Source organism: Notamacropus eugenii, chromosome 2 (assembly GCF_028372415.1).
Source record: "Notamacropus eugenii isolate mMacEug1 chromosome 2, mMacEug1.pri_v2, whole genome shotgun sequence".
Classification (NCBI taxonomy): domain Eukaryota; kingdom Metazoa; phylum Chordata; class Mammalia; order Diprotodontia; family Macropodidae; genus Notamacropus; species Notamacropus eugenii.
The window spans coordinates 349748853-349775811 of NC_092873.1; the positions used below are offsets into that span (position 1 = coordinate 349748853).

At 46.3% G+C, this 26959-nt stretch overlaps 1 protein-coding gene across 3 annotated transcripts; it reads left to right on the top strand.

Annotated features, from left to right (window-relative positions):
- The first annotated feature begins 744 nt into the window (after positions 1-744).
- On the top strand, positions 745-25728 carry SLC4A1 (solute carrier family 4 member 1 (Diego blood group)). Of its 3 annotated transcripts, none has more exons than XM_072646034.1 (20): positions 745-890; positions 5896-5978; positions 6139-6232; positions 7602-7663; positions 9271-9451; positions 9852-9987; positions 10940-11063; positions 11320-11407; positions 11679-11860; positions 13568-13778; positions 14241-14444; positions 14615-14763; positions 15004-15198; positions 16590-16763; positions 17391-17480; positions 17970-18136; positions 19369-19622; positions 21582-21751; positions 21881-22054; positions 22671-25728. In XM_072646034.1, exons 2-20 carry the CDS (start codon positions 5964-5966, stop codon positions 22749-22751), a joined length of 2751 nt encoding a protein of 916 aa, XP_072502135.1. In that variant the 5' UTR covers positions 745-890; positions 5896-5963; the 3' UTR covers positions 22752-25728. The 3 variants fall into 3 exon arrangements, with proteins under 3 accessions (XP_072502135.1, XP_072502137.1, XP_072502136.1); XM_072646036.1 differs by having other exon boundaries at positions 11323-11407; XM_072646035.1 differs by lacking the exons at positions 745-890; positions 5896-5978; positions 6139-6232 and adding an exon at positions 7113-7464.
- Positions 25729-26959: the final 1231 nt, after the last annotated feature.

The following is a 26959-nucleotide window of genomic DNA, read 5'->3' on the forward strand; positions in this document are numbered from 1 at the left end:
GAATGTCAACCGACTGGGCTGGGGAGACAGTGACAAGATACCTGACAGTGGAGGCCTGTCCCACACAGACATAGCCGGCATTGTCAGCCGGGTGGGTTGGGATGTATTGTGGCTGTTTTTTGTCACTGTTTCTTGAGTTGATTGAGTGCCAACAATGTCCTAAGTGCACTCGGAGACCAGCTGAACTCCCAGGGTTTGAAGACTGAGCACTCCGTAAGAGGAGAGGCAGGAATTAAGGGAAAGTAAAATTGCTTCCCAGACACTTGACTCTCACAACCTCCAACTTCGAGGGACCAGGCACTCAGATGACCTTGAGAAGGGTCAGGACTGTTGGGAAAAGAGCTAAAGGAAAAGACCATGGAAGAGGGAAGGACAATGAATGAATTGATAGCAAGAAGAGCATAGCACACAGGATGTGGCATAGAAGAGGGAGGTGAGAAGATGATCAAGGCGATGTAGAGATTTGTATAGGGTTTGTAGAGACTGTCAGAGGAATCTTTGTGATTTCAGAACCAAAACACCACCGTAAGAGGGAGATCTAGGATACAGAGTTTGCGGAAACCTAGGATGTGGGAAGTTATGATCAGCTTTGGGGGCTGCAGGAACCAAGGGTGGGGTAGACAGCTGTCCAGATGTGGGTCCATGATAACTCTGTTTACTGGGCATTGGACTGAAGTGGGGTGGGGTGGGGAGGTGGAGAAAAAGGGCGCCCAGGGCCCATGGGCGGGCAGATTAGGAGGCGGGGGCATGAGTCAGGGGTTTGTGAGCTGTCCCAAGGGCACAGGACAGAAGGCCAGGTACTGTCGGAGAGGGTGTGAGATTCATCTAGTCTGAACGGACACCTGGCACCCCAAGATCTCACCAAAGGAACCTAGCCAGCAAAATAGCAGGTAAGTAAAGTGGGGAAGGAGGTGGGAAAGGGTAGGGGTACCATGTCACCACTGGTCCCAAAGGGTTTCTAATGGTTCTGGGTCAGAATCCATGTCTTGGCATGTCTGACTTGATTTCTAGCAAGCATAAGATTCCCCTGCCTGATTTTGGATCCCAAGGAGAGATGGGGGAGACATCAAACCATCAAGGCCAATAATACCTCCATGCCTCGATACCTACATGGATCTAAGATTGAGTGGTACCAGGGAAGAGGAAAACTAGAAGTACGGAGCATTGAAATTGTAGGGTGCACATAGAAGAAGAGGGGACTGTGAGAACTCTCCAAATTTGCTATCTCCCCTCATCCTAGGGCACGGCAACCACGCTTGAGACACCATTCAATAGTCTTTCTGCCTCCAATAGGATTCTCCTAGGTTGGTAGTCCTGCCCCACCTCCCTCTCCTCCAGCATTTCTCTCTCAAGGTGACACTAGTCTCTCCAATAGGCTTTGGGGAGCAAAGATCACCTCCAGTGGGCTTCTATGTTCTTTCACATGCAGCTGCTTCTGGGGAGTTTACTTTTTTTTTCTATTTTCTATTTAAATATATAATTTATTTATTTATCAGTTTTCAACATTCACTTCCACAAGAATTTGAATTCCAAATTTTTTCCCCATCTCTCCCCACCGTCCACCCCAGGACAGCATGCACCTCATTCACCCCTCCCCCCAATTTGTTCTCCCTTCTATCACCCCCTTTTTCATTCCCCTCCCCTCTATTTTCCTATAGGGAAAAATAGATTTCTATACTTCATTGTTTGTACATCTTATTTCCCAGTTACATTTAGCTCTACTCTCTTGAAAAAGTCATCAGCTGGTGCTGTCCCTATCCTTGGGCTCATCTAGGGAGGGAGCCTGGAGTCCCTCACATGCCCTGAGGGAGAGGACTTATGGAGGGAAAACTATTCTTGGCAGCCCCAAGTATGATCTCAAGTCTCTTCATTCAGATTAACTATAATGGGAATGGGTCCATGAAATGAGATGAGGGTCTCTGCATGACCAAGTCTCGGGCTGGGATACTGGAACATCCCTGAGTGTTCAAGGCAGGCTTCTCTAGAAAGAATCATTATAACATCATAAGATCATAGGTTTGGAATTGGAAGGAACCTTAGAAACTATTCTCCTTATTTTACAAAGGAAGATGCTAAGGCCTATAGGAAGTAACTTATCCAGAGTCACACAGATAGCTTCTAAGACAGTATCTGAACTTTCCTGAGTCTAAGTTCATTACCCTATCCACTTTATTGGGAGCTCTTAAACTGGGACCTAATTTGCTTTTAAAAATATTTTGATAACTGTACTTTAATATAGTTTCCTTTGCAATCTTGTGTGTTTTATTGTATGCATTGAAAAATATTCTTCTGAGAAGAGATCCATAGGTTTCACCAGCTTGCCAAAGGGTCCAGGACACACAAAAAAGGTTAAGAATTTCTATCATGATTTAGAGATGGAAGGGACATTAGAGATTATCTAATCCATCTCCCTACACTCCATTTCATAGATGAGGAAACTGAGGCCCAGATAGGTTAAGCAACTTGCCTAAAGTCACAAAGATACTATTAGATTTGAACCCAAAGCCTGTGACTCCAAATGCAGTGCTCTTTCCATTGTGCCATATTGCTTCCCCTGGAAAAGGGGATCCCTTGTCATATTCCCTCCCTTTCATTGTTCACACCTGCTAAAGCACTTCCCACCCTTACCTAGAGAGGTAGGTAAGTATACTTTTCAGTATCAACAGGCCCTGAAAACCTCAGGCTCCTCCTCTTATCTGGCTTGGCCCTGTGGGTCTGACTGTCTAGGAGCAGTGGGGTGGGGCAGGGGTATTGACAGGAATAGGGCAATGATAGAAGCTGGGAGGCACCTTATCTCCATAAGAGCAACAAGGGGGCCCCAGTGGCGTGTGGCAGGATAGGCGAGATAGGGAGGAGAGGCAATCTCGTTCTAGGGGATGTGAGCCCGAGGCCAGAGCTGCGGAAAAGTTTCCCTTCTCCTCTCAGACTCACAGCATATCAGAGCTAGAAGGAATCTTATTAATCATTCCATCCAACCATGCTCCTTGTGTTAGAGGAGGAAAGTAAGTCCCTAAGAAAGAAAGGACCCAGCTGCAAGCACAGCCAGAATTAAAATGCATGTCTTCTTATCCCGCTGTCCAAAATCTTTCCACTCATCACATTGCTCTGATTAAATTTGGAAAAAACAATGTTAGTGGGACCCAGAATGTGTGTTGGGGGCAGGGAGGGACAAACAGTGGGAGTAAAGGGTGATCATTTATGGAGGAACATTGCCACCCTGGGAAGTTTCTAATGTGGAGCCCAAGGCCATGACAGGGGAATATTGTCAAGATAAAAGGGATGCACCCAGGAGTGAAGTCAGTCCTTCAAGATCACCATTGTCCTGGACATCATCTCCACATCCTGCATCTGGATAGAGATGTTTGGTTATGCCTCACTGGATGAGAAGCTGCCACTCTCCAAAAAAATTGCTAGCTTTTATAGATAGCATTTTAAGGGTTTCAGAGTTACATATAATAGCGCATTTAATCTTCACCATAAATCTATGAAGTAGTTGCTATCCTCATTTTACACAAAGGGAAATTGAGGCTGAGAAGTAAAGGACTTGCTTAGAGTAGATAGTGTCTGAGGCTTAAGATTCAAGCTTAAGTCTTCCTGACTTCAAAGTTCAGTGTTTTCTCCATTGAGCTACCTCCAAACAAAAAGCATTCAGTGGAAAGAGCATTGGACTTTGAGTCAGGAGACCTGGGCTTGACTCCCTCTCAGAGACTGAATGACCTTGAGTAAATCATTTCATCTCCTTAAAACTCAGTTTCCTCCTCTGAAAAATAGGGTAACAGTTGAACTACCTACCTCACAATGGTGTTGTGGGGACAGTGCTTCGTTAATCAAGCGGAAATATTTTTTTTGGTCAGGACCTATCATTATGTCTGGGTGATGGAACTCCTCTTGAGGTAGAAACTCATTCTAGTGATATAGGTCGTTAATTCTCATCAACTCAGTATTTATTTGCAACTGTCTGTAATTTATTCCATGGAGGCACCAAGAAGTTAAGCGAGACAAGACTTAACTCGAGTCTTCCTGACATCAAGACAACCAGGCCTTCTATCAACTCTCTCATGCTGCATATCCCAATTGTAGATAAGCTTGAGTATTATCATCCTTCCACCAGCCTTAGGAGATCAATAGGGCAGGGTGGGGATTGTCTCTATATTACGGATTTGAAAATAGGGCAGAAATAGATGAAGTGACTTGCCAAAGATCACACTGAACCCTTAGGAAGCAGCCACACCACAGCCCAGAGTCTCCCAGGTGACTAGTGATCTCTCTTTCCTTGGGCCCCCAGGGGGATTGAACTAGACTGGTGGGTGCCACTAGCTAGTCTGAAGTACAAGCAAAGGATGTAAAAAAAGAAAGGAGAAAGAAGAGAAAAGAAAATGGAGAATGGAGAAAGGGAGGTCATAAGGAAAGTAAAAGAACAAATGAGAGGAAGAGATGGGGAAAAAAAGAGAAAAAAAGAAGTTTGTGTTGTGATTCTTTGAGCTATTTGGAAAATTACAAGCTGATGACCCATGGGTTATGTGGGTCATTGCACAAATCTCTCTGCAGAGGATTCCCTAATGAGAAGTCCCAAAACATAGTCCTTAAACCAGTTTCCAAGATCTAGAACCTTTCTAAGATTTCTTGTCCTTTCTTCTAGCCTTCTAGTTTCCTCAGCCTAAGTGGGGGAAGGTGGGGAAAAGGGGAGGATGTATTATCAACCCTACCATCTCTTCTTCCCAGTTTAGAAAGTGCCTCTTGAATTCTTGATTTGTTCATTACTTGCCCTGTACTGACACAGTCCCGAACTTCAGTTTGACGTTGTCCCACTTCCACACTTTTGCTCCCTAAGTTTGTACTCTCATCAGGAATGTCTTGACCCAGCTGCCATCCAACCTTCAAGGGCCTGCTTGTTCCACATTCCCCAGCCCAGGGAAACATAGCTCTCTTCCTTTGTTATCCATTTGGCACTTGGTCCCATACTGAGCTTCTTATACTATTGTGTAACTCATCCTTAGATATTTTTTTGTGTCCTGTCTCTCTAAAGAGTCTGTAAGCTCTTTGTGGGCAGAAACTATAGATCCTACTTTACCTTCTCCATGGTGCCCAGAACTAATGTCACACTCTTAATTTACACTCAATATATACTTGTGAATTGGATATGAAATGGTCTCACCTTAATCTCTAATGTATCAGTAATTTCATTCTGTTTCCTTTGACCCTATCTTTGGAGTAGGTAGACAAAGTCAAGTTCTGCTGACCCCATCCTTTGCTGTTCTCCTCTGACCCCACCCTGGCATTTCCCCAAACTGGTATCTATTATCCAGTTTCTAGATTTCTCTTATCCATCTCTCAGCATCCAAATAAAAGGGTTTCTTTTCAGATAAGCACTCCTTCCCAGACCCCCAGAATGAGGATGGAAAAAACTGAGGTCTGGAACTTGGCAGAGTCAAGCCCTAGACTCATTTTCTAGCTCTGGCTCTACCACTAATTTACTATGAATTTGGACATCATTTGTTCTTTATGGGCCTCAGTTTCCTCCTCTGTGAAATTAGGGGTTTAAGGGGTTAGACGATCTGAAGTCCCTTCCAACTCTGATGGATTGATATGAATTGATGCCCATGGTGACACAAACCCTGGAATAAGGGCACTCACTCCTACAGTCTTAGGACTTGTGTGGTGATCACCCAGGATCCCAGTTCCATGACACCCTCCTCCACCCTTAAGGAAGTAAAAAATAGACCTCTGTGAACACATGGGACCTGCCCTTTCCAACTCCCTGTCTATCACCTTTGACTCTAAGATTCATCCAAATGCCTCTGTATGTATGCAGCCACTTTTTTGATCGGGGTAGGGGGAGAAAAGTAGTCAATTGGAAGATGATCCTACTCACCTTGAGACTATTTCCCTTAATAGGTACCCCTTGCACAGGGTATGCTGGGGCCAAAGGTGACACTAGAGACTTGAACACCTAGAACCATACCATGGAGGAACCACAGGTGGGTCCTTTCTACTCATCCATCCATCCCCCCAGATCCTATGTCCCTAATTGGCTCAGAGGACCTTTGGCTGGGACCCCAGATTTCTGTGGTGGGAATTTGGAAGAAGCACCAGAAAAGAAGTGATGCTCACTGTATTCCCCCAAACTCTTATTGGCAGATAGATGAATTGGTATTGGAGGAGAGGCTGGAGATTGACGACTATGATGACCCTGGGGCCCCTCCTCCACAGGAGATTATGGAGGCCCTACCAGGTGAGTCACCCCCATGCTTGAATATCTGACCTCCCTCCAACTCCAACTGCTACTCATTCTCCACTCCCTTCTGCTCAGTGCAACTGGATACTATGGTAGCACCACACATGGAGAATATGTTTCTCATCCCACCTCCTCCCCTATCCTCCTTCCCCTAACCTTCAGTGACCACTCCCCCCCACCCCTAATTGAGATTGATTGAAGGGTAAACAGAACTTTGTTTGCAATGACCACACATGAGGGGGAAGGAGGACAGGGGGCTATTAGGGAGAGAGTGAGTCACCCGTGGGTTTTTAGGTGTGTGAGAGGGCAGCCCCAGGGATGCAACAGCCTCTTTCCTACCTAAGATGAGCAAGTATGATGGCCTCACTGTGGGCTAAGGAATATGGATATGAGTCTATCTGCCATCTTTGCCTGTCCAATGATGGCTTCTAACCTGGGCATTGAGGCCTGCACCCGGAACTGGGAGCTAGAGAATCCTAGCATCTGTCTCTTAGGGGTGTCATCAGTGTGGGAGACTAGAAGGGAGGGAAAGGTTAGGGCAGTGTACCCTTATGTTCACTGGAGGGAATAATTTGCCCTCTACTCTTGCCACACACACACCCAACCTTTGATGAGGGGGGGAGGGGGAAGGAGGAGGGGAAAGGGAAATTGTCAAGGGCATAGAGATCCAGCATCCTCAACCACACCCTCTGCTTAGCCAAGGTTCCAAGTGGGGAGTGCAGGGCAGGTACCTGTTTACTGTCAATAAAACTTAAGTGCCAGCAATTTTTAGTAAAGACAAAGGGCCCCATTAAGTAAGTGGGGTCCTTTGGGGGGGAGGGGGAATGGGGACAGAATATAAGGAACTGGTCCTGTGGTTCCCAGAGCTTGATGCAGAAGGCGGTAAGAAGCAGGTCTTAGGTTGAGTAAGGGGTAGGGGGAATAGAAGGTCAAAAGGGCAGGAAGTATGTGTGTCAGGAAGACTTAGCATCTGGTCAAATACCAAGAAAGGGGGGGCCTACAGTCAAAGTCACTGTGATAGTGACTGTTCAGTGATCTCTAAGCATCTTAGATTATCTACCTCTTCGGTCCAAAATCGGAATCCTGGCACCTTGGTCTGAGAACTGGGCATCTCCAGTGCATGTCCCTCATAGATATCAGTTTGGCAACATGTAGGGATTTAAGTATTAATGACTGTCCTGGGTCCCCAAACAAAAGTCCATCACGTAGGCGTTGCAGTGGAAAAGTGGGTAAGGTGTTTTCTAAACTCTTTGGTTGCTGGGCAGAGCAGCAGAGTGAAGGATCCAGAAGGCATCTTCTAACTGTAAGAGGCCTGGGACTCTGCCTGACTTGGTGAGCAAAATCTACTTACCTTTGTTGTCTTTAGATCACGAAGAGCAGCCAACAGTCGCAGACTATCAGACCACATCAGACCCAGGCACCCACGAGGTGAGCAGTACCAGCATGAGGGGTTTTCCCAGCCCCTTTGGGGTAGGAGCTCCACACATTCTTTCCCATCATGAGGTGACAGAGGAGGGGGAAAAAACACCTGTTTTCCTCTCCTATCCCAGAAAAGCAGAAAAAGGAAAAATAAAAGAGAGAACATGTGAGTGGAAGGGGAAGATGAGACCCCTGAAATCCCCAGACAGGTATATGAGGAAAAGAAACAGGTAGAGAAGGAGAGAAGATCCTTCAGAGAGACGGAATAAAAGGGGAGGGGCAGGGAGGAAGGAGAGAGGAGAGAAGAAAGGAAGGAGAAGAGAGCAGGAGGGAAGGAGAGTAGAAGAGGAGAGAGGGAGGGGGAAGAGGCAGAAGGAGAGAGGAAACAAACACATGCTCCTTTCCTTTCCCTCTTCCAAGAGGCTGGCAGAGGAAGAGAGGGAACCCTCGGAATGGAGAACAGGCCAGCAAGCCCAGAGCACCTTCAGGCATAGATAGGAAGCTTCTACATCGGTTCTGATTAAGATCCAAGGGCTTCCTTCCTCTCCCTGGCCAGAATCAAGCTGCCTGCATCTCCCCCACCCAGAACAGGAATGGACCAAGGCTAGGAGAATTTTGTCCCTTCTTTTCCTTTCTAGCTTAGGTGCAATCACCCACTTGTTACAATAGTTGATCTTCTTCCAGTCCTGTCCAGTTAAGAAAGCTGGCTCTTGGCTTTGGACCCAGCACTGCTGGGCTCCCCCAACCCTCACCTTGGGGTACCCAGGGAAAGGAAGTTCAAGAAAGGGAAAGAAGACACAGCTATTGTGTACACACACACACACACATACACACACACACAGCCAGACACACAGGAGTACATACATTTTCACTCTTAATGGGTCTCACTCACAGTCTGACATATACACAAATACACTCATTCTACCGGCAGACTTGGACACATGGAGGCAGGGAATGAAGCCCCTGATCTCTTCTGACTCCTCCTTTTATCCCAATCCTGATTTCCCCAATCCCAGATCCTCTTTCATCTACACTTCATTCTTTCTCCTTCCCTCTATCAGGCTCTCTTGTGTCTACCCAATATTATTCTTAATTAAATTAAATTTTATTTTATTTTTTTATTTATTCTTTTTTAAAAATTTATTTTATACTTTTATATTTATTTTGAATTCAATTTTATCACCCAGCGCTTTTCTTGATAACAGCCCCAATGCCCCTCTGGCTCAGGATAGGAAGATGATATAGGAAATCCCTTTTGCTTCAAGAATCTTTGAGTTCCTTCAATGATGAGAGAAAGACCCAGGTTCATTCCTTGACTGAACAGTGACCTTGAGAATAAGCAGATGAATAGAAGCAGGGGATATTTCCCCTCCACAGATATTTCCCCTACTTCATTCCTTCTTCTTTACCCAGTCCAGGTAGCATCCCCCCTCCTCACTTCAAGCCTCCTTAGATTTATATTTCTCATTTTCTTTTAATGCCCACCTTTCCTCATGCCTGCCCTTCCTAACTCTAGAACCCGTTACCCCCAATTTTTATTTACCACAAGCCCAGGACCTGCCACGGCCCCATTGTCTGCTCTCTCTAACCTGCCTACTATCCCGGATTCCTATTAGGTCTATGTGGAGCTGCAGGAGCTGGTGATGGATGGTAAAAACCAGGAGCTTCGATGGATGGAGGCTGCACGTTGGGTTCGAATGGAAGAGAACCGGGCTGAGGCTGGGGGCTGGGGTCGCCCTCACATTTCTTGCTTAACCTTCTGGAGCCTCTTGGAGCTACAGAAAATGTTTAAAAAGGGTGAGCAGGGGTGCTGGGTTCTGATTCCACTTCCGCTGAGAACTGCTTCTCCTGTTCATAGCCAGCTCTCCTAGGAATGCTGATTGCCCTTTTGCAAGGCCCATCAAGGTGGTGCTTGGTGATCTCCACAGGGGGATGTTGAGGAGATGGAAGCAAAGGCATTTTCTTTTTATCTGTTTGTTTTTAGCATTCTTTTGTTGTTTTGGGTTCCAAATTCTCTTCCTCCCTCCAGTCTCCCCAACTGAAAAAAGGTGATATGATACACAATGATACCCATTATACAGGTGAAGTCAGGGCAGGCCTTTTCTTAACTGCTAAAGAGAGAGAGGAGAGCCCCTCTTAGTTTGATTAGTGTCCCTGTCCCCCACTTCCATTCTGATCCTGCCATGCTGTTTGCTAGGCACTATGATGCTGGACCTGTCTGAGACTACCCTGCCTGGGATTGTCAACAGCCTTCTAGACCAATTCATCTATGAAGATCAAGTGAGGCCCCAGGACCGGGATGAGCTGCTCAGGGCCCTCCTGATGAAACACAGGTAACCTTACCCCTCTCCACCACATACATATTTACACATGCATCTTCCTGGCACTAGAAGCCTGATCTGTAACTAGAGCAAATCTATCAGAGCTCTGCCTCAGGGTAGAAAATTAGGAAAGCCCTGATAGCACCCTCAAGGCGCTTCTTCTCAACCCCAGTTCCTCTCTTGCTTACCTAGATGGAAGCCTCAACCTGGACAGTACTTCTAGCATGGAAATTTTATTTTATTTTTTTATTTGTTTGTTTGGAGGCAATCAAGGTTAAGTGACTTGCCCAGTGTCATACAGCTAGTACGTGTCCATGGCCTGATTTGAACTGAGGTCCTTCTGACTTCAGGGCCAGTGTTCTATCCACTGGACCAGTCAGCTACCCTGAGCATGGAAATTTTAGAGGGTACAGATAGCACCATCCAGAACTTTCTCTAGAATAAGCTGACTTTAAGGGGGTCAGGAACCTCAAAAAGTTATTCATCTATCCCTCTGCCTCCAGACAGTACTATCTCCATCACTTCATGGTGGAGAAATAATCTGTGCCCCCTCTTCAAATCATATTCTTCAGAGCTGCAGAGGACCTCAGAGGTCATATAGTTATACACATATCCACTCTCATTTTATAGAGGAAGAAACTAAGGCCCAGACAAATGGACTTGCCCTATTAAGTTGTAAATAGAAGAGCCAGGATTTGAACCCAGATTTTCTGATGCTTCTAATTCTCTTCCTACTGTACCAAATACACTGCTCTGATTTGATCACCAGGATATCCTATCTCAGGGTTGCCACAGCAAAGCCTCTTAACACAGGGCCTAGAGTAGAGTATGTACTCAATAAATGCTTTATCATTCATCCTTTTCATTCATTCACTCACTCATTCATTTATTGTGGAAATTCCAGGGAGTAGCTCACTTGTCCCAGTCCCCATTTAGCTCCTGACCTCCTCTATGTCTTCCTTAGCCATGAGGGAGAGTTGGAGGCTCTGGAAGGTGTGAAACCTGCTGTGCTAAACCGGTCAGGAAAACCCTCTCAGCCTCTGCTGGCCCAACACCCCTCCCTGGAGAACCAGATCTACTGTGAGCAGGTATGGCTGGGGAGAGGACCAACAGAAAGAACTGGAGAACCAAGGAGGTCAGAGGATCCTGGGGCCTAAGATTTTGAGCTGGAGGGAGTGGAGGAAAAGGAAATACTTTGGGGAGAGACTAGAAGTTCAGATTTCCAGAAGTCCAGGATATCCAGATGACACAATAATTTGGGGAGGGCAAGGTAGTGAGGAGGCCTAGAGGGAAAAGATATTAAATATAGCTCAGAGCCCCCTGTCATCATCCCTTCCCTCTTAGCAGGGAGAGGGTTCCTCAGACCAGCCAATGACATCTCACATCCTGGAGAAGATCCCTCCTGATTCAGAAGCCGTACTGGTATTAGTGGGTGAGTTGTGTCTCCTCCCAGCTTCTTTGCCCCCATTCTGGCCCCACCCCAGGCCCCATATTCAGCCTCCTCTCTGCCAGCTACATAGCACTGGATTTCCTATCTCTTTATCCTATCTCTTCCCTACTGCCTTCCACTCTCCTTGTCACAAGCCCTCCTCTGTCCCTAAATCCTACCCCAGCCAGTCAATCCTGTGCCTCTTCATTCCCACAAAGAAAACAAATTGCTGCCTCGCCTGGCTTCTAACTCCTCCTCTCCTCTCATCCCTCAGGTCGTGCCTCTTTCCTGGAACGTCCCATCCTGGGTTTTGTGAGGCTTCAGGAGAAAGCCCATCTGGAAGCAGTAGAACTCCCAGTGCCTGTCCGTTTCCTCTTGGTGCTCTTAGGACCTGAGATGCCCCACGTTGACTACACCCAACTTGGCCGGGCTGCTGCCACCTTAATGTCTGAGAGGGTAGGTGTGCATTCCTGGAGAACATTAGAAGGATTTGTGGGGAGAGCTAAAGCCAAGGGGTCAATTAGGCGTAATTATTAGCCTGGCTGGCCTTGTTTAATCCAGTCTTTCCAAAATGGATCTAGTTTAATCAAAATTGACCTATTCAACCCAATTTAGTCTATTTCAGTCTAGTTTGGTTTCATTTGGTGTGGCCTGCTTTATTCTGCTTTGACCTGGTTCAATAAACCAACCAACCATCCAACCAACCAAGCAATCAACAAGTACATGTTGTTGGTGTTCATGACTCTTCATGATCCCATTTGGGGTTCTCTTGGCAAAGATGCTAGAGTGGCTTGCCATTTCCTTCACCTCATTTTTTTACAGATGAGGAAACTGAGGCAAACAGAGTTAAGTGACTTGCCCAGGGTCACAAAGCTAAATAAGTGTCTGAGATCATATCTGAACTCAGGAAGATGTCTTTAGGACTCCAGATCAGGCACTCTATCCACTGCTCCACCTGGTTGCCCTAAGCATATATACTAAGCACCTGTATGCCAGGCACAGTGCAAAGCCCTGGAGATATAGAGACAAAGATGAAAGGGTCCTCGCACTCAAGAAATTTGTATTCTATGAGGGTGGCATCACATACACTTATAGGTACATGTAAATAACCATATGCAAAGGTGATGGAGTGAGGAGGAATCAGGTAAAGGCATTATGTAGCAGGCGGTCCTGGAACTGATTTTGGAAGGAACCTCCAGATCAAGGTAAGAGGTGCGTACATTCCAGGCATGGGAGTCAGATACAATATAGCCTGGTTTGGCCCAGCTTGACTTGGTTCAGCCCAGATCTGTGTGGTTTAGACTGGTTTGGCCTTGATCTGGTCTGTTCTGGCCTACTTCAGTCCTTATGGATTATATCAGCTTGGTTCAGTTGGTTTGAACCCCGACATTCTGATTTAACCTAGTTCAGTCTGCTTCAGCCTCTCCTGCTCCTTCTGATATCCTCCTTGGTCCTAAAATGAGGCCCTTGCAGGGGTGGGGAGGGCAGGACGTGGAGGGGAACGGAAAAACCCCTCCACTTGGTGTCACTGAACCTGAAATGGAATCCCAGTCTTCACTGTTTACTAGCTGTGTGAACCTGGGCATATCATAGCCTCTCTGGGCCTTCCTTATCTTTGGGGTTTTTTGGTTTTTATTTTATTTTCAGTTCAAGGGGGAAAAAACAAGCATTTCCATAACACAGTACAATAAGAAAGATGATGATTTCCTCTCAAACTGCAAATCTATCATATACTACTTGCTATTGCCTGCAAATATACAACAGAGTTATTGTGCAAATCTCTTTTTCCTTCCCGTTCTCCTCTTGCCCCAGAGATGGCTACCCCTAGACACAAACAGGCGATGTTTGCAAAATTATTCCATACATACTCCTATATAGCAGTTCTTTCTCTGGATTCGAATAGCATTTCTCTACATATCAGTATTTCTCCCTCTCTGGGTCTTCTTTATCTAGAAAATGAGCTTAGACCAGATGACCGTTAGGTCTCATCCATCTCCAGATGTGTGAGCTTATAAATCTGGGAGAAAGCCTGCTCCTAGGGGCAAGGAGAGAGCTAACTCAAAAAGTTCTAAGCTGCCAGAAGCTCAGGAACTGGGACTGCTTGGCCCCTGCTGGGGGGAGGGGGGGCTATACCATATTCACCTCTCTTCCCTTCCTCTCCAGGTGTTCCGAATGGATGCCTACCTAGCCCATGACCGCAAGGAGCTAGTTCAGTCTCTGGAGGGTTTCTTGGACTGTAGTGTGGTACTGCCTCCAACAGATGCCCCCTCAGAGTCAGCCTTGCGTACCCTGGTACCCATGCAGCAAGAACTGCTTAGAAGACGTTACAAGCTCAGCCCCTCTAAACCTGATCCTGACTTCTACAAGGGGATAGGTGTGCACTGTGAGATCTTATTCCTACTCCTAGATTTACCCTTCAGTGTCACCCCTAAACACCGCTGTCCTTCTGCCCCTCACCTGATGGAGTCAAGAATACTGACTTTGGGATCAGAGAACCCGGGAATGAGACCCACTAATTCCCTGTGTGACCAAGTCACTTTACCTCTGTGAAATGTGGGGTTTGGGTTGGATGCTCAAAGTCTCTTTGAGCTTCTAAATCCTATGAACCTCCCTCCCCACTCTTCAATTTCCTCCTTCTCTCCAGGGCCCCCTACATCCTGCTAGATAGCTCATTCCACAGTATCTTCAGCCCCTGGGTCTCTCTTCTTACCCCAGCCAACCCCACCACCTTAGCCCCATCTCCCCTCCAGGGAACCAGAGGAGAAAGAATGAGGACCTGAAGTAGGGAGAGAGACAAGTGTCTCTGAATGAGATTCTCTCTCACCTTTCTCTTCAGATTTGAATGGGGTTCCAGTGGGCCAGGATGATCCCTTACAGCGGACAGGCTACTTCTTTGGGGGTGTGGCCCGGGATGCTCGGCGCCGGTACCCCAAGTACCTGAGTGACATCACAGATGCGCTTAGCCCTCAGGTCCTCGCAGCGGTGGTCTTCATCTACTTTGCTGCCCTCTCACCTGCCATCACCTTTGGTGGCCTCCTAGGTCAGTGCCATCCAACCCTGGTCTTCCTGCATCCAGGGGTCCTCTCTAACAACACCACCATCAGGGTTCAGAGCCCTGACCTCTGACTTATTCCTAGCAACTGTGGACCCCTTGACATGTTGACCTCATCTAACTCCTACTTCTATCTGACTTCTGATTTTGGCCCTCAGGAGATAAAACTCAGAACATGATGGGGGTATCGGAATTACTCATCTCCACAGCAGCGCAGGGCATCCTCTTTGCCCTGCTGGGTGCCCAACCTCTCCTTGTGCTTGGTTTCTCAGGACCCCTGCTTGTTTTTGAAGAGGCCTTCTTCACGGTAAGAATACCCTTTACCCATGACCTTGCCCCATTCCCTTTCCTATACCTATGTGCCACCCCTCATCTCTCTCTGATGGAGTCTACACACATTTCAGCCTGACTCCCACATGACGCTCAGCTCTTCTTTCCCCAGTCTTTCCATTCATTTCTTCTTCCCTCGATCCTCCCACTCATCTCTGTGCTTCCCTTCCCCTCCCCCCTCATCCTATCTGATCCATCTCTGTGTCTCTACCCACAGTTCTGTGAGAACAATGACTTCGAGTACATCGTGGGCCGGGTGTGGATTGGCTTGTGGCTGGTGCTGCTGGTGCTCCTGGTGGTGGCCTTTGAGGGAAGTTTCTTGGTGCGCTACATCTCTCGCTACACCCAGGAGATCTTCTCCATCCTCATCTCTCTCATCTTCATCTATGAGACCTTCTCCAAACTCATCAAGGTCAGGGCATTCTGTATGTGTGTGTGGGTGCATGACTGCCTGTGTACATGGCTATCTTTGCACCAAGCTGTGGGACACCACATGCCCTTGGATGAATAGCTGAGCACATTCTCTCTGTGTGTGGGTGCATGCCTTCGAGGCTCCTGTCCCTGAGTGGGCAGGTATCTCCCTTTGTACTAAAATCATCCATGCTTCAGCTCAAATTCCACAAATCAAGATTTCAGCTCAAATCTTTCTTCAAGAGTCCTGCTGATGTCATCTCCTCTGAGATGACCTCCCATGTATACTATATAGATCTTATATATACACAGCTTAGCTATATAGTCTCTCCCATTAGAACATGAACTCCCTGAAGACAGGGGCCAAGTTTTTGTCTTTCCTTGAATCCCCAATGCTTACTTTAATGCCTGGCACACAGTAATGTTTGTTAACCGTGTTTTTGTTGTTCAGTCATGTCCAACTCTTCATGACCCCATGGACCACAGCATGCCAGGCCCATCTCTCCTCCACTATCTCTCAAAGTCTGTCCAAGTTCATATTCATTGTTTCCATGACACTATCTATCCATCTCATCCTCTGTCATCCTCTTTTCTTTTTGCCTTCAGTCTTTCCCAGCATCAGGGTATTTTCCAGTGAGTCCTGTCTTCTCATTATGTGACCAAAGTATTTCAGCCTCAGCCTCAGTATCTGACCTTGCCATGAATTGCCTGTGTCTATAAGTATTAATGGATTTGATCCCCTTCTACCCAAGGGACTCTCAAAAGTCTTCTCCAGTGTAGATACCAGCAAAAGCCTGGCATTTGGGGGCATTTTTGAGAGTCACTACCTTCCTTTGTTGTGTTTTCCTCCTATTCTGTTTCTTTGTTCAACTCAGGCTTGTGACATATGGAGTGCCTGGGTGCCTCTATCTCCACTCTCCAGATTGCTGTCTGGAGAATGGGATTGGATGTCCAGGTGTCTCTGCTGCTGTCTGAATATCCTTTTTGGCTGGGGTGGGCTCTTTCTGGTGCCCAGTCTTCTCTGAACTGATCCCTCCTCTTGCTACATCCCCCATCTTTCATCTTCACAGGCTTCACCCTCTCTCTACCCCACCCCTCACAACTTAACAATGAGGGAGAGGGGAGGTGGGACCCAGGATTCCCCCAGCCCTGTGCCCAGCAATATCTTCCCTCTCCCTAAAACTGAGCTGTGAAACCAGGAGACCCACCATAACCATGGTGACCAAAGCGGGAACAAGGGACGGATGTGGGGAGAGGGGTTGGGCATAGAGGGCCTGGAAGGAGCCCAGGGCAGGCCTAGAAGCTGAAGGAAGAAGGGTAGGGAGATGGGAGTGGAGGGGGTAGACATTCTAAGCTGAGGCCCTCTCTTTTCCCTTTTCCACCTCACTCCAGATATTCCAAGAACACCCACTGAGGAGAAACTATAACTACAACGTGAGTTGGGTCCCCCAGCCCCAGGAGGCCCTGCCCAACACTGCCCTCCTCTCCCTCGTGCTCATGGCTGGGACATTTTATTTTGCCATCATGTTTCGCAAGTTCAAGAACAGCTCTTACTTCCCTGGAAAGGTCTGCTCCTGCCCCAGCCCCCTCACCACCTGCCAGCTGTCATCCCTCCCGCTCTGCCATCTACCTTAACTAGATTTGTTCCTCCATTCTAGCACCTTCCCTGCTTTTTGCTTCTTATTCTCCCATCCTCTGCACTATCCCTGCCAACGCAGCCCATCTGATTCCCCCTGCCCTTACCCTCACCCCTTTGGGGTCCCATTGCCTTCAGATCTGGCTTACCACTGCTAGGCCTCTGGAACCAGGAGAGGGGCGAAAGGAAGAGAATCTCAGAGGAGGGAAAATACCTTTGTGGAGGGAGAGAGTGTTGGGGCTTCTACTGGGAAAGGGGGAAGGATGGTGTGAAGGGCTGAACCCCTAGAAGTAGCAAGAACCTATAAAAACAGCTGATCAACAGAAAATGGTAGGGGGGCAGGAGAGAAAGAGAGAGAGGAGGGAGAGAGAGAGACAGAGACAGAGACAGAGATAGACAGACAGACAGAGACAGAGACAGAGAGAGACAGAGACAGAGAGAGACAGAAACAGAGAGAGAGAGAGAGATACCACAAAGACATGAAATAGGAAAGAATGGGGTGTCTGGCCCTGACAGGTCTGAATTCTGACAGTCTTTCTATACATCCACCCCCATAGCTCCGAAGAGTAATTGGAGACTTTGGCGTTCCCATTTCCATCTTCCTTATGGTCTTGGTAGATGTATTCATTAAAGATACCTATACCCAGGTGAGCTCTTTCCCCCAACATCCTTCCTAATACACCCCCTAAGACTTTATCTTCTTCAGATATCTCTCCTTATTCCACTAGAATTTGAGAAGCCTTCATTAGACACCCCACCACAAACTACATTCCTATTGCCTCTTCCAGCTCCCCAGGATGTCCCCCCTCCCCCCCAATTCCTCAGTTTTAGGACTTCCAAGATCCATCCCTGCAATACACACCCTTTTTGCTGAATTTCCTCTTGACCCAGAACCTCTCCTCCCCACTCCCTCTACCTCAGTTCCTTTAATGTCTCCTACAACCTCCTTCTTAAGGCCCCAGTAGTGCAGCCCTGGGACCTTTTTGCCCAAGGACTCTCACCTGCTTTGTGGATCCCCAAGGTCGGGGTTCTCTGCCCCCTCAGAAGATACCAAATTCCTCTCCCTTTTCAGCTATAGAGGAACTTAATTCCACCATCTCAGCAACCTTGATTTCCCTCTTTCTCCCTTCCCACAGAAACTTAAAGTGCCCAAAGGCTTTTCGATTTCTAACCCAACCGCCAGAGACTGGTTCATCCACCCCCTGGGCTTGTACAAGTCTTTCCCCATGTGGATGAAGTTTGCTTCTGCTGTGCCAGCTCTGCTTGTCTTTATTCTCATCTTCCTGGAGACACAGATTACCACGTATGAGCAGGAGCCAGGGGCAGGGGCAGGGGCCATGAGCTAGGGGTAGGGGCTGGGTCAGGGGCAGAGTCCATGAGCTAGGGGTAGGGGCTGGAGCAGGGGCAGAAGCCATGAGCTAAGGACAGGGGCTGGGGCAGGGGTTAGGACTGGGACAGGGGCTAGGTTTGACCTGTAGCAGGGAAGCTAGTGAAGAAAGGTTGACAAATGACAGAGCAAAAGTGAGGAAAATGGAACAACAATGGAGTCTTAAGGGTCCTGGACCAAGAATCCTAGCCTTACATCTCTGCCCTTAACTTATTGTAGAAGATCGGGCAAAACATGTTTCTTGGATAAGTCACTTACCTTTCCCGCTCCTCCATCTCCTTAGGCCATGGACTAGATGGCCTAAGAGTGCAAGGTTCATTCCTTCTTTGGAGCTATGAGAATGACAAGTAATAGCTAACATTTTTAGAGCATGTTAAGGCTTTCACAATACTTTATGCATATGATCTCACTTGATCCTCACAACAACCTAGGAGGTAGGTGCTATTACTATGTTCATTTTACAGAAGAGGAAACTGAGGTTACGTGATTTGTCCAGAGTCACCCAGCTAGCTAGTGAGTGGCATGAGGCTGGATTCAATTGAGGTCTTCTCAACTCCAGTGAGCCACCTAGTGGCCTCTAATCCTGTGACATTTCAATTTTCCCATCTGTAAAATGCAGACATGGTCACTTCCTGACAGAAAGGTGATGGCTTAAAGGGGAAGAATGAGACACATATTTTTGGACAAGGCCAATGCAAGACTTTGTCTCGTTTAACTATGAATATTTGTTACCAGGATTTGGGATTTTTTTTTCTTTTTTCCCCTGGGTGAGAAAAACCAAAAAGAGAAAAAAAAATTTATTAATTGAAAAAAATGAAATTAATTTTTTTCTTTTGAATGAAAGGATTGTGACCAGTTAGACCAATTAGACTGAACTGGGGCTATTAGATGTGATGTCTAAGGCCAAGAGGAAGACAGACAGACAGACACACAGCACAGAAAGAATGACACAAAGGGACCAGAGAGGAAATCAGAGAGACCAGAAAGATGCAAAGACAGAGACTCAGGAAAAAGGGAAGGAGGGTGCCAGGAGACAAGGAAAGTAGTAACAGAGAGATGAAGGAGGCAGGGTTAGAGGGGGCTAGCAGAGCTATGGGGAGAGGCTCAAGGCCTCCACTCATACATTCATTCCCTGACTCCCCTTCCAGGCTTATCATCAGCAAGCCAGAGCGGAAATTGGTCAAAGGCTCAGGTTTTCATTTGGATTTGCTGCTAATCGTGGGCATGGGAGGAGTGGGTGCCCTGTTTGGGATGCCCTGGCTCAGTGCTACCACTGTGAGGACCGTGACCCATGCCAACGCCCTCACTGTCATGAGCAAGGCCAGCGCTGCCGGTGACCGGGCTCAAGTCCAAGAGGTGAAGGAACAAAGACTCAGTGGACTCCTGGTCTCACTGCTTGTTGGTGAGCAATATCCCCTGAGGGCAGCTTCCTCTTAAACCCTGTTCCCTCCTGTCCCTTTAACCCCTACTATATCTAATTCCCTGCAGTTTCTACCCAAATACTCTTCTCCCCATCCCTACCATAATTCCACCAATTCAAGAATTCCTGCATAGTCTGATAAAGGAACCATACAGAAATCGCGGAATTTGCCTTTCTTTGTATCCCAAGCCCTTAGCACAGTGCCTGGCTTGTTGTAGCATTTAATAACTGCTTGTTGACCAAGTAACTGAATTACACATAGTGAGACCTAGGCTCCAGCTCTGGCTACGCTACTGACTTGCTCAGGTTAATCATTTCCCCTTTCTGGGTTCAGTGTTTCTATCTGTAAAATCAGGAGGTTGAACTACATAATAATCTGAGGGAGATATCCCATCTAAATAATAATTTATTAATATATTATATTGATTATATTGTGATATAATAATATTTATATATATATATATATTATCACATTATGAACTTAATATTTTTGTGATATTTAGCCTATTACTAAATATTCTTTTATATTATTAAATTAAACAAGCATTTAAGTAAACATTAAATTATTAAACACAATGTTAAATTATATTATTAAAATATTACATGATATTTTATTAAATGTAGCATATATGCTTAGTAATATATTAACTATTATTATCTAGTTCAGTCCCTACCTGATTAATATAGAATGCATTTACTATTCAAAAAGCACTTTACACATATTATCTCATTTAAACCCCACCATCACCTTGTGCAACAGTAAGGTGCTCTACGTTTCAGAGGCAAGCTTCAAACCCTGGTCTTCCTGATTCCAAAGGATGCTAACCACCAAACCAGACTACTTTTCTGAGTACTACAGTCCCTCTTGGCTCTTAGATACTATGCTTCTCTGCTTCTGTCTTGACTGCGCTGACTTGACACTATAGTGGACACCCTGTCAGGTGGGGCTCCTGACCTCAAGGAGGTCATGAAGAAAGAAAGGGCTCACACAAAAAGACAGCTGATTCTGTGGGGTAATAAAACCAAAAGAAAAGGTGTAGACAGTAAAGTCTATGATAAACTCAGAGGAGGGAGAAAGCATTGGGGGGGGGGGGGATTAAGGAACCCAGGTAGGGGAAAGGGGGAATGATGGGACATCTCCCCAGCCTCTTTCTCTCCTCCCCTATTGTTCCTCCAAGTCCCAACTCTGTCAGGTTAGCCTGACTTTACATGGAAAAACATCAGATAGATCTCTGCCTCAGTTTTTATGCCACCTGGGATTTGGGTACCTGGTTGTCCTTCTTCCTCCAAACCCAGGAAGATCAGTCAGTCAATCAACAAACATTTACAAAGCCCATATACTGTGCCAGCCACAAAGATAGACAAAAACCATCCCTATCCTCAAGAAGCTTACATTGTAATAAGGGATACAACACCGTACCTGTCTAGGTACATTCAAGATGTCTTCAGGGTAGATGGAAGATAAGTTCAGAGAAGAAAGCATTAGCAGCAGACAGTCCAGGAAAAGTAGCCTCTGGACTGTCTTGAAGGTGAGCAGGGCAGCTAGGTGACTCAGAGCACCAGGTCTGAAGTCAAGAAGACTCCTCTTCCTGAATTCAAATCTGGCCTCAGACACTGACTAGCTGTGTGACCCTGGACAAGTCCCTTAACCCTGTTTGCCTCAGTTTCCTCATCTGTAAAAAGAGCTGGAGAAGGAAATAGCAAACTACTTCAGTACCTTTGCCAAAAAACCCCAAAAGGGTCACAAAGAGTCAGACATAGCTGAAGATGACTGAAAAATAACGTGGGAGCTGAAAGGAGGAGGACAGGAGAGGACATTTCAGGCACAGGGAATGGCGAGTGGAAAAGTCTGGTATGTCATGTTCAAAGACCCTGAATCCATACCCTGTCCAATACTCCTGCTCAGCAGCTCCCTTCTCCAATTCTCTCACCCCTCATCAGGACTCTCCATCTTCATGGAACCCATTCTGTCAAAGATCCCCCTGGCTGTACTTTTTGGCATTTTCCTGTATATGGGAGTCACATCGCTGAGTGGCATCCAGCTCTTTGACAGAGCTCTGCTCCTCCTGAAGCCTCCTAAATACCACCCTGATGTGCCTTATGTCAAGCGGGTAAGAAGGGGGAAAGATGACTGGCGGTGGGGAGAGGGAAGTGGCATGAGGGAAGATACCAAGTGTGTTGGGGGAAGGGTCTACGGGGCCCTGACTAAGCTAGCCTCTTACCCCCCCAAACTCTTCCAGGTGAAGACTTGGCGTATGCACCTGTTCACTGGCATCCAGATCATCTGTCTGGTGGTGCTGTGGGTAGTAAAGTCGACACCTGCGTCCCTGGCACTGCCTTTTATCCTCATCCTCACTGTGCCCCTGCGCCGATTCCTGCTGCCTCTCATCTTTAGGAACTTGGAGCTCCAATGTGTAAGTGGGACTGTGTAGGTTAGGATGAGGGGCTAGTCTTCAAATATCTTCTACTGGTCCTTCCCAGTAAGGGGAGGAACGGATGAGAGGAGAGTCAGGTCAAACTTGTATTGGGGAGGTAGGGGGTTGGGGAGGAAAGAGTTTCTGAGTTCCTTCCTTCCTAGAGCAGTGTAGTCTGTCTAAGAGTATTGGCTGTAGAGTCAAGACACATGGGTTCAAATCCCACTTCCAGTATTTACCAGCTTTGCACCCATGGACTCTGACCATGAATAAATAGGTCATCCTTCTGAGGCTCAATTACCATTGTAAAATGAAGATAATTTTTTCACTACCTACCTCAATGAGTCATTGTGACAAAAGCACTTTTCAAAGTACTATAGACATGTGAGTTATTATTTCTGAGGATGGGTGAAAGAACTAGGCCAGAATTCTCTCCACCATAATTGCCAGACTCCAATTAGACACTGTGGGGCATCTTAACAATGTGAGGTTGGGTGGGTGTTGTTTGGAGGGGATTTGAGAAGAGTACCTGAAGTGTGGAAGGGAATCTTGTGACTCAAGTACCTGGCCACCCTCAAGACCCTTTTTTCCCCTCTCTCACATCCCTTGATTTCAGCTTGATGCTGATGATGCTGAGGTTACCTTTGATGAAGAAGAAGGCAGAGATGTGTATGATGAAGTACCCATGCCAGTGTGAGCCAGAAGATGAAGCTGGATCCAAGACCACCCCCAAAATACTCCCCTACTCTATCAGGACATGGACACCTCCTTCATTGCTTCCAGTGTTAGGGAAGTCCATACCTTCTCTGTATGTAAACAGGGGATCCTGAGATGGCAAAGCATTCGCTTTGGGCCCTATTACTAGGGTGGGAGCTAAAGATATGGAAGGGGGTGAAGAGGAACCACTAGAGAAAGCTGTTATTTATAGGTTTGTTTTGTTTTGTTACTTGTATATTGTACCCTAAGGAATTAAGAACAACAGGGAATCTCTCTGGGCCTCAGTTTCCTGATCTGTAAAATGAGGGAATTAGACTAGATATCCTCCAAGATTCCTTCCAACTCTTAATCCTGGGATTCCTCAGTTTGTTTCCCTTAGTCACACGTCCTTAGACACACACACACACACACACACACACACATCACCATCACACAGAGATATATATACGCACAGAGATATACACTCTCTCACATCTTCCTACCATTATAAAAACATGGACTATTGGAAGGGACCTTAGACATTATTTCATTCAAATCTCTCATTTCCTAAAGGAAACTGAAGCTCAGGGAGAGAAACATATAGTTAGTTAATGGAAGAACCAGGCCAGACCTCTCCACTCTAATTGCCAGACTCCAATTATATACACTGTGGAACACCTTAACAATCTGCCACCAGCTGTGTGGCTTGGGATCAGACAGGAGTTGGGTAAGGGGGGAATCTTAGCCTTCCCACTCTCCTGTTTCCCCAATCTTCTGCAACCCTTCCCACCACTCCTGGCTCTCCATCCTATCTGATGAACTTGGTGATAAAAAGGCTTTGCTCCATGTCTGGGAATGGGGGAGTTGAAGGGAGTGATCAGGGCAGGAATCTGGAATAATTTCACCACTTTCCTACACATACTCTAGCAAAAAGTCAACTGAGTCTCCTCCAAGTAGCCTCAGTCAATAAGATTTAAATGAGTGTGTGTGTAAGAGTGTATGTGTGTGTATGTGTGTGTGTGTGTGTGTGTGTGTGTGCGTTGGGGGTAGAAGATGGGGGGAGGAGGGGGGCAAGGAACAAAGATTTGACATTTGGGAAGAAAGAAAATTTGATTAGTAATAGGTGGTCAGAAAGAATAGTGAAGGGGAGGTAGGATTTATAATTTATTGTGCATTTTATAAGAGATGTAGTCACATTTTAGCCTTAGTATTTGGGGAATCAGGGACCTACCCCCTTCTCCTCAGCACAAATATTTGGGGAGACAAAGAACTGGGTGAGGAGAGGGTAGGAATTCCCCCAGGAAGTGGGGAGGGACAAATCTATTTTTTTACAAAACGAAAATATAAGAAGAGTCAGAAAAACCTATCATTGGGGGTACGGGCGACTCAGAAGAAAGAAATGGTGACCTGCGGATGGTGATGATACACTTGGCTCCCATTCCTGGAAGCTGAGCCCTCGTCCTTCCCATCCCCCTTTCCCTGCTACTGCTGGGAAAAGGTGATTGAGGGGATTGCCCAAAGAAAACAACAAAAACCAAAAAATCCTCTCCCATTGCTTGTAAATTTGTTTTGCCAATAAATCAACTTTTAACTGCCTCTGAATAATGCTCAGCACAGGTTGTTAGGACACGGGTGCCAATGCAGACAGCACTGAATGCTTGGGACGTGGGACTTGGGGGCTGAGGTCCGACCCTGCTTCTAGTGTTGGGGAAGGCCTAGAGCAGATGTCTAAGGCAGCCGCCTTCAAAACTTGGGGAGAGTGAGGAAAGGAGCCAGAGCAGAGAAGGAAATGAGAACCAGTTGAAAAAAGCCAGGACATAACCACTGTGTCTCCAAGTTCGATGCCCTAATCCCTTTTTTAATCAGGCTCCTCCTTTTCTTTAAACCACATTTCATAGAATGGGAAAGCTAGGCAGGGCATTAAAGACCATAGTGTAGTGTATCTCTTCCATTTTACAGATGGGGAAATCAAGGACAAAAGCAAGGAAATGATCAGCTTGAGGTTATTTACACAGCAAGGCACTGACAAAGCTGGGACTCGAACCTGTATCTCTTGACTCTTGGTCCAAGACTCTCTGTCTCACCTCTGTGTATTTTGCAGAGGAGATGTAAATTCTGGCAACCAGGATTACAACAGCGGCTAGACAGTGTCTCATCCTGTTCTCCTGAACTAGGGAGCAGGGACACCAGTTCAATGTCCTCCAAACCCAGCCCTCCTTCCCCCTGCATCAACCCTCCCCTCCCTTCCTGCAGAAAGCACCCAGGACAAGGCTGTGGCTGCCTGGCTTCTTTTCCTCCCATCTATATTTACCAGCTGTTTTTGTCCCCAACTGACCCCTCCCTAGGTAGGGCTGTCTGCCAAGGGGTCTGGCTGGGACAGTCAGATGCAGCTTGCGAGATTGTAGCTCCCCTGGCTTCTTCCCCTTTCCTCTACCCCTGCAGCTGCTCCTTCCCATCTGGCCCTACATTTGGTTCCCCTGCCCCCCAGGGTCGGACACTTAGGTATGACTCTATCAGGTTCTGCCAGACCAGACTTCAGAATGTCCAGCAAGGGCTCAGCTCATTAAAGTTCCCTACCCCCTCCCCCATCGCTTTCTTTGTCTGGACATCAGTTTCCTTATCTATAATATAAGGGAATTAAAATAGACCATCTCTAAGGTTTCTTCTATATCTAAGATTCTATGAGTCCATGAAAGCAGGCAGATGCCCTCAAGGATCAGGCCCTGTGGGCACCTAGGGAGGGCAGGCAGGTGGCTTTCCTGGGAAAGGAACTCCCCACTGACTCCACCCCTTCCCAGTTCTCCTACTCAAAGCCCTATTGCCAAGTAGAACAAAATGGGAATTCTGAATTTCATGGGCTTCAGGCCTTACTTCAGAAGAAAGGCATGACTGAATCATTGATACTTGTTTAGACAAACTGTTCAACCTCTGTGCGACCCATTTTCTTCATTTGTAACATAAAGGGATTGAACACCTCAGCAGTTCTTTAACCTTTTTTTTATACCATAGACCCCTGTGGCAACCTGGTGAAATGTATGACCTCCTTTTCAGAAGAATGTTGGTAAATACATAAAATAAAATACATAGGATTCCAAAAGGAAACCAAAGATATTGAAATACAGTTATCAGGTTTTTTTTTTAATTCACAAACTCCTACTTAAGAACCCCTCATAGATGATTTCTAAAGTCTTTTCCTGTCTTAAATTTGAGTCAAACAAATATTCACTGTGAGTAGGGGGAAAAAGCCCACCCTTTCCCAACCTGGGAGAAACTCATTGTATGTTTCCTTCTTACTCAAAGAAGGGCTTCCTGTCTTTGCCTGGTGAGAGCGATATAGAAGAAATCTCTTCAAGCATTTATAAGGCTGTCCTATAGAAGAGGATCCCAAGAGGTATAACCAGGAGTAGTAGGATATAGGAAGAAGGAAAGAAAGAAAGAAAGAAAGAAAGAAAGAAAGAAAGAAAGAAAGAAAGAAAGAAAGAAAGAAAGAAAGAAAGAAAGAAAGAAAGAAAGAAAGAAAGAAAGGAAAAGAAAGAAAGGAAGAAAAAGAAAGAAAGAAAGAGAGGGAGGGAGGGAGGAAGGAAGGAAGGAAGGAAGGAAGGAAGGAAGGAAGAGAGAGAGAAAGAGAGAAAGAAAGAAAGAAAAAGAAAGGAAGAAAGAAGGAAAGAAGGAAGGAAGGAAGGAAAGAAAAAAAGGAAGGAAGGAAAGAAAGGGAGGAAGAGAGAGAGAAAGAGAGAAAGAAAGAGAAAGAAAGAAAGATAAAGAAAGGAAGGAAGAAAGGAAGAAGGAAAGAAGGAAGGAAGGAAAGAAGGAAGGAAGGAAAGAAAGAAAGGAAAGAAAGAAAGGAAGGAAGGAAAGGAAGGAAGGAAGGAAGGAAGAAGGAAGGAAGGAAGGAAGGAAGGAAGGAAGGAAGGAAGGAAGGAAGGAATTTGTTTCAACAGCCCTGAAGGTGGTTTAAGCAGGAACTGTGGAGTACTTAGAGCTTAGTCAGACACTGAAGATGCCAATGTCATCCATTGCATCCTGGGCCAGCACAGTCATCTTGACTTTTGTCTTATCACTGGACTTTGATGACTCTGGAAGAAAAAGTGAGGCTAACTACTTTGTGCAACTCTGACTTTCTTAAATCCAATTCACAAGTGAGTCAAGACATCACCCTGCAATGTCACTGGTCCTCTTTGTAAACAAAAGACAAACAGAAGAACAGTA

Excerpts from the sequence above, each read along its gene's own strand:
- SLC4A1 (XM_072646034.1), top strand. Across the intron at positions 18,137-19,368 it reads CTGGAGACACAGATTACCAC|GCTTATCATCAGCAAGCCAG; the intron begins GTATGAGCAGGA and ends CTCCCCTTCCAG. Across the intron at positions 19,623-21,581 it reads CCTGGTCTCACTGCTTGTTG|GACTCTCCATCTTCATGGAA; the intron begins GTGAGCAATATC and ends ACCCCTCATCAG.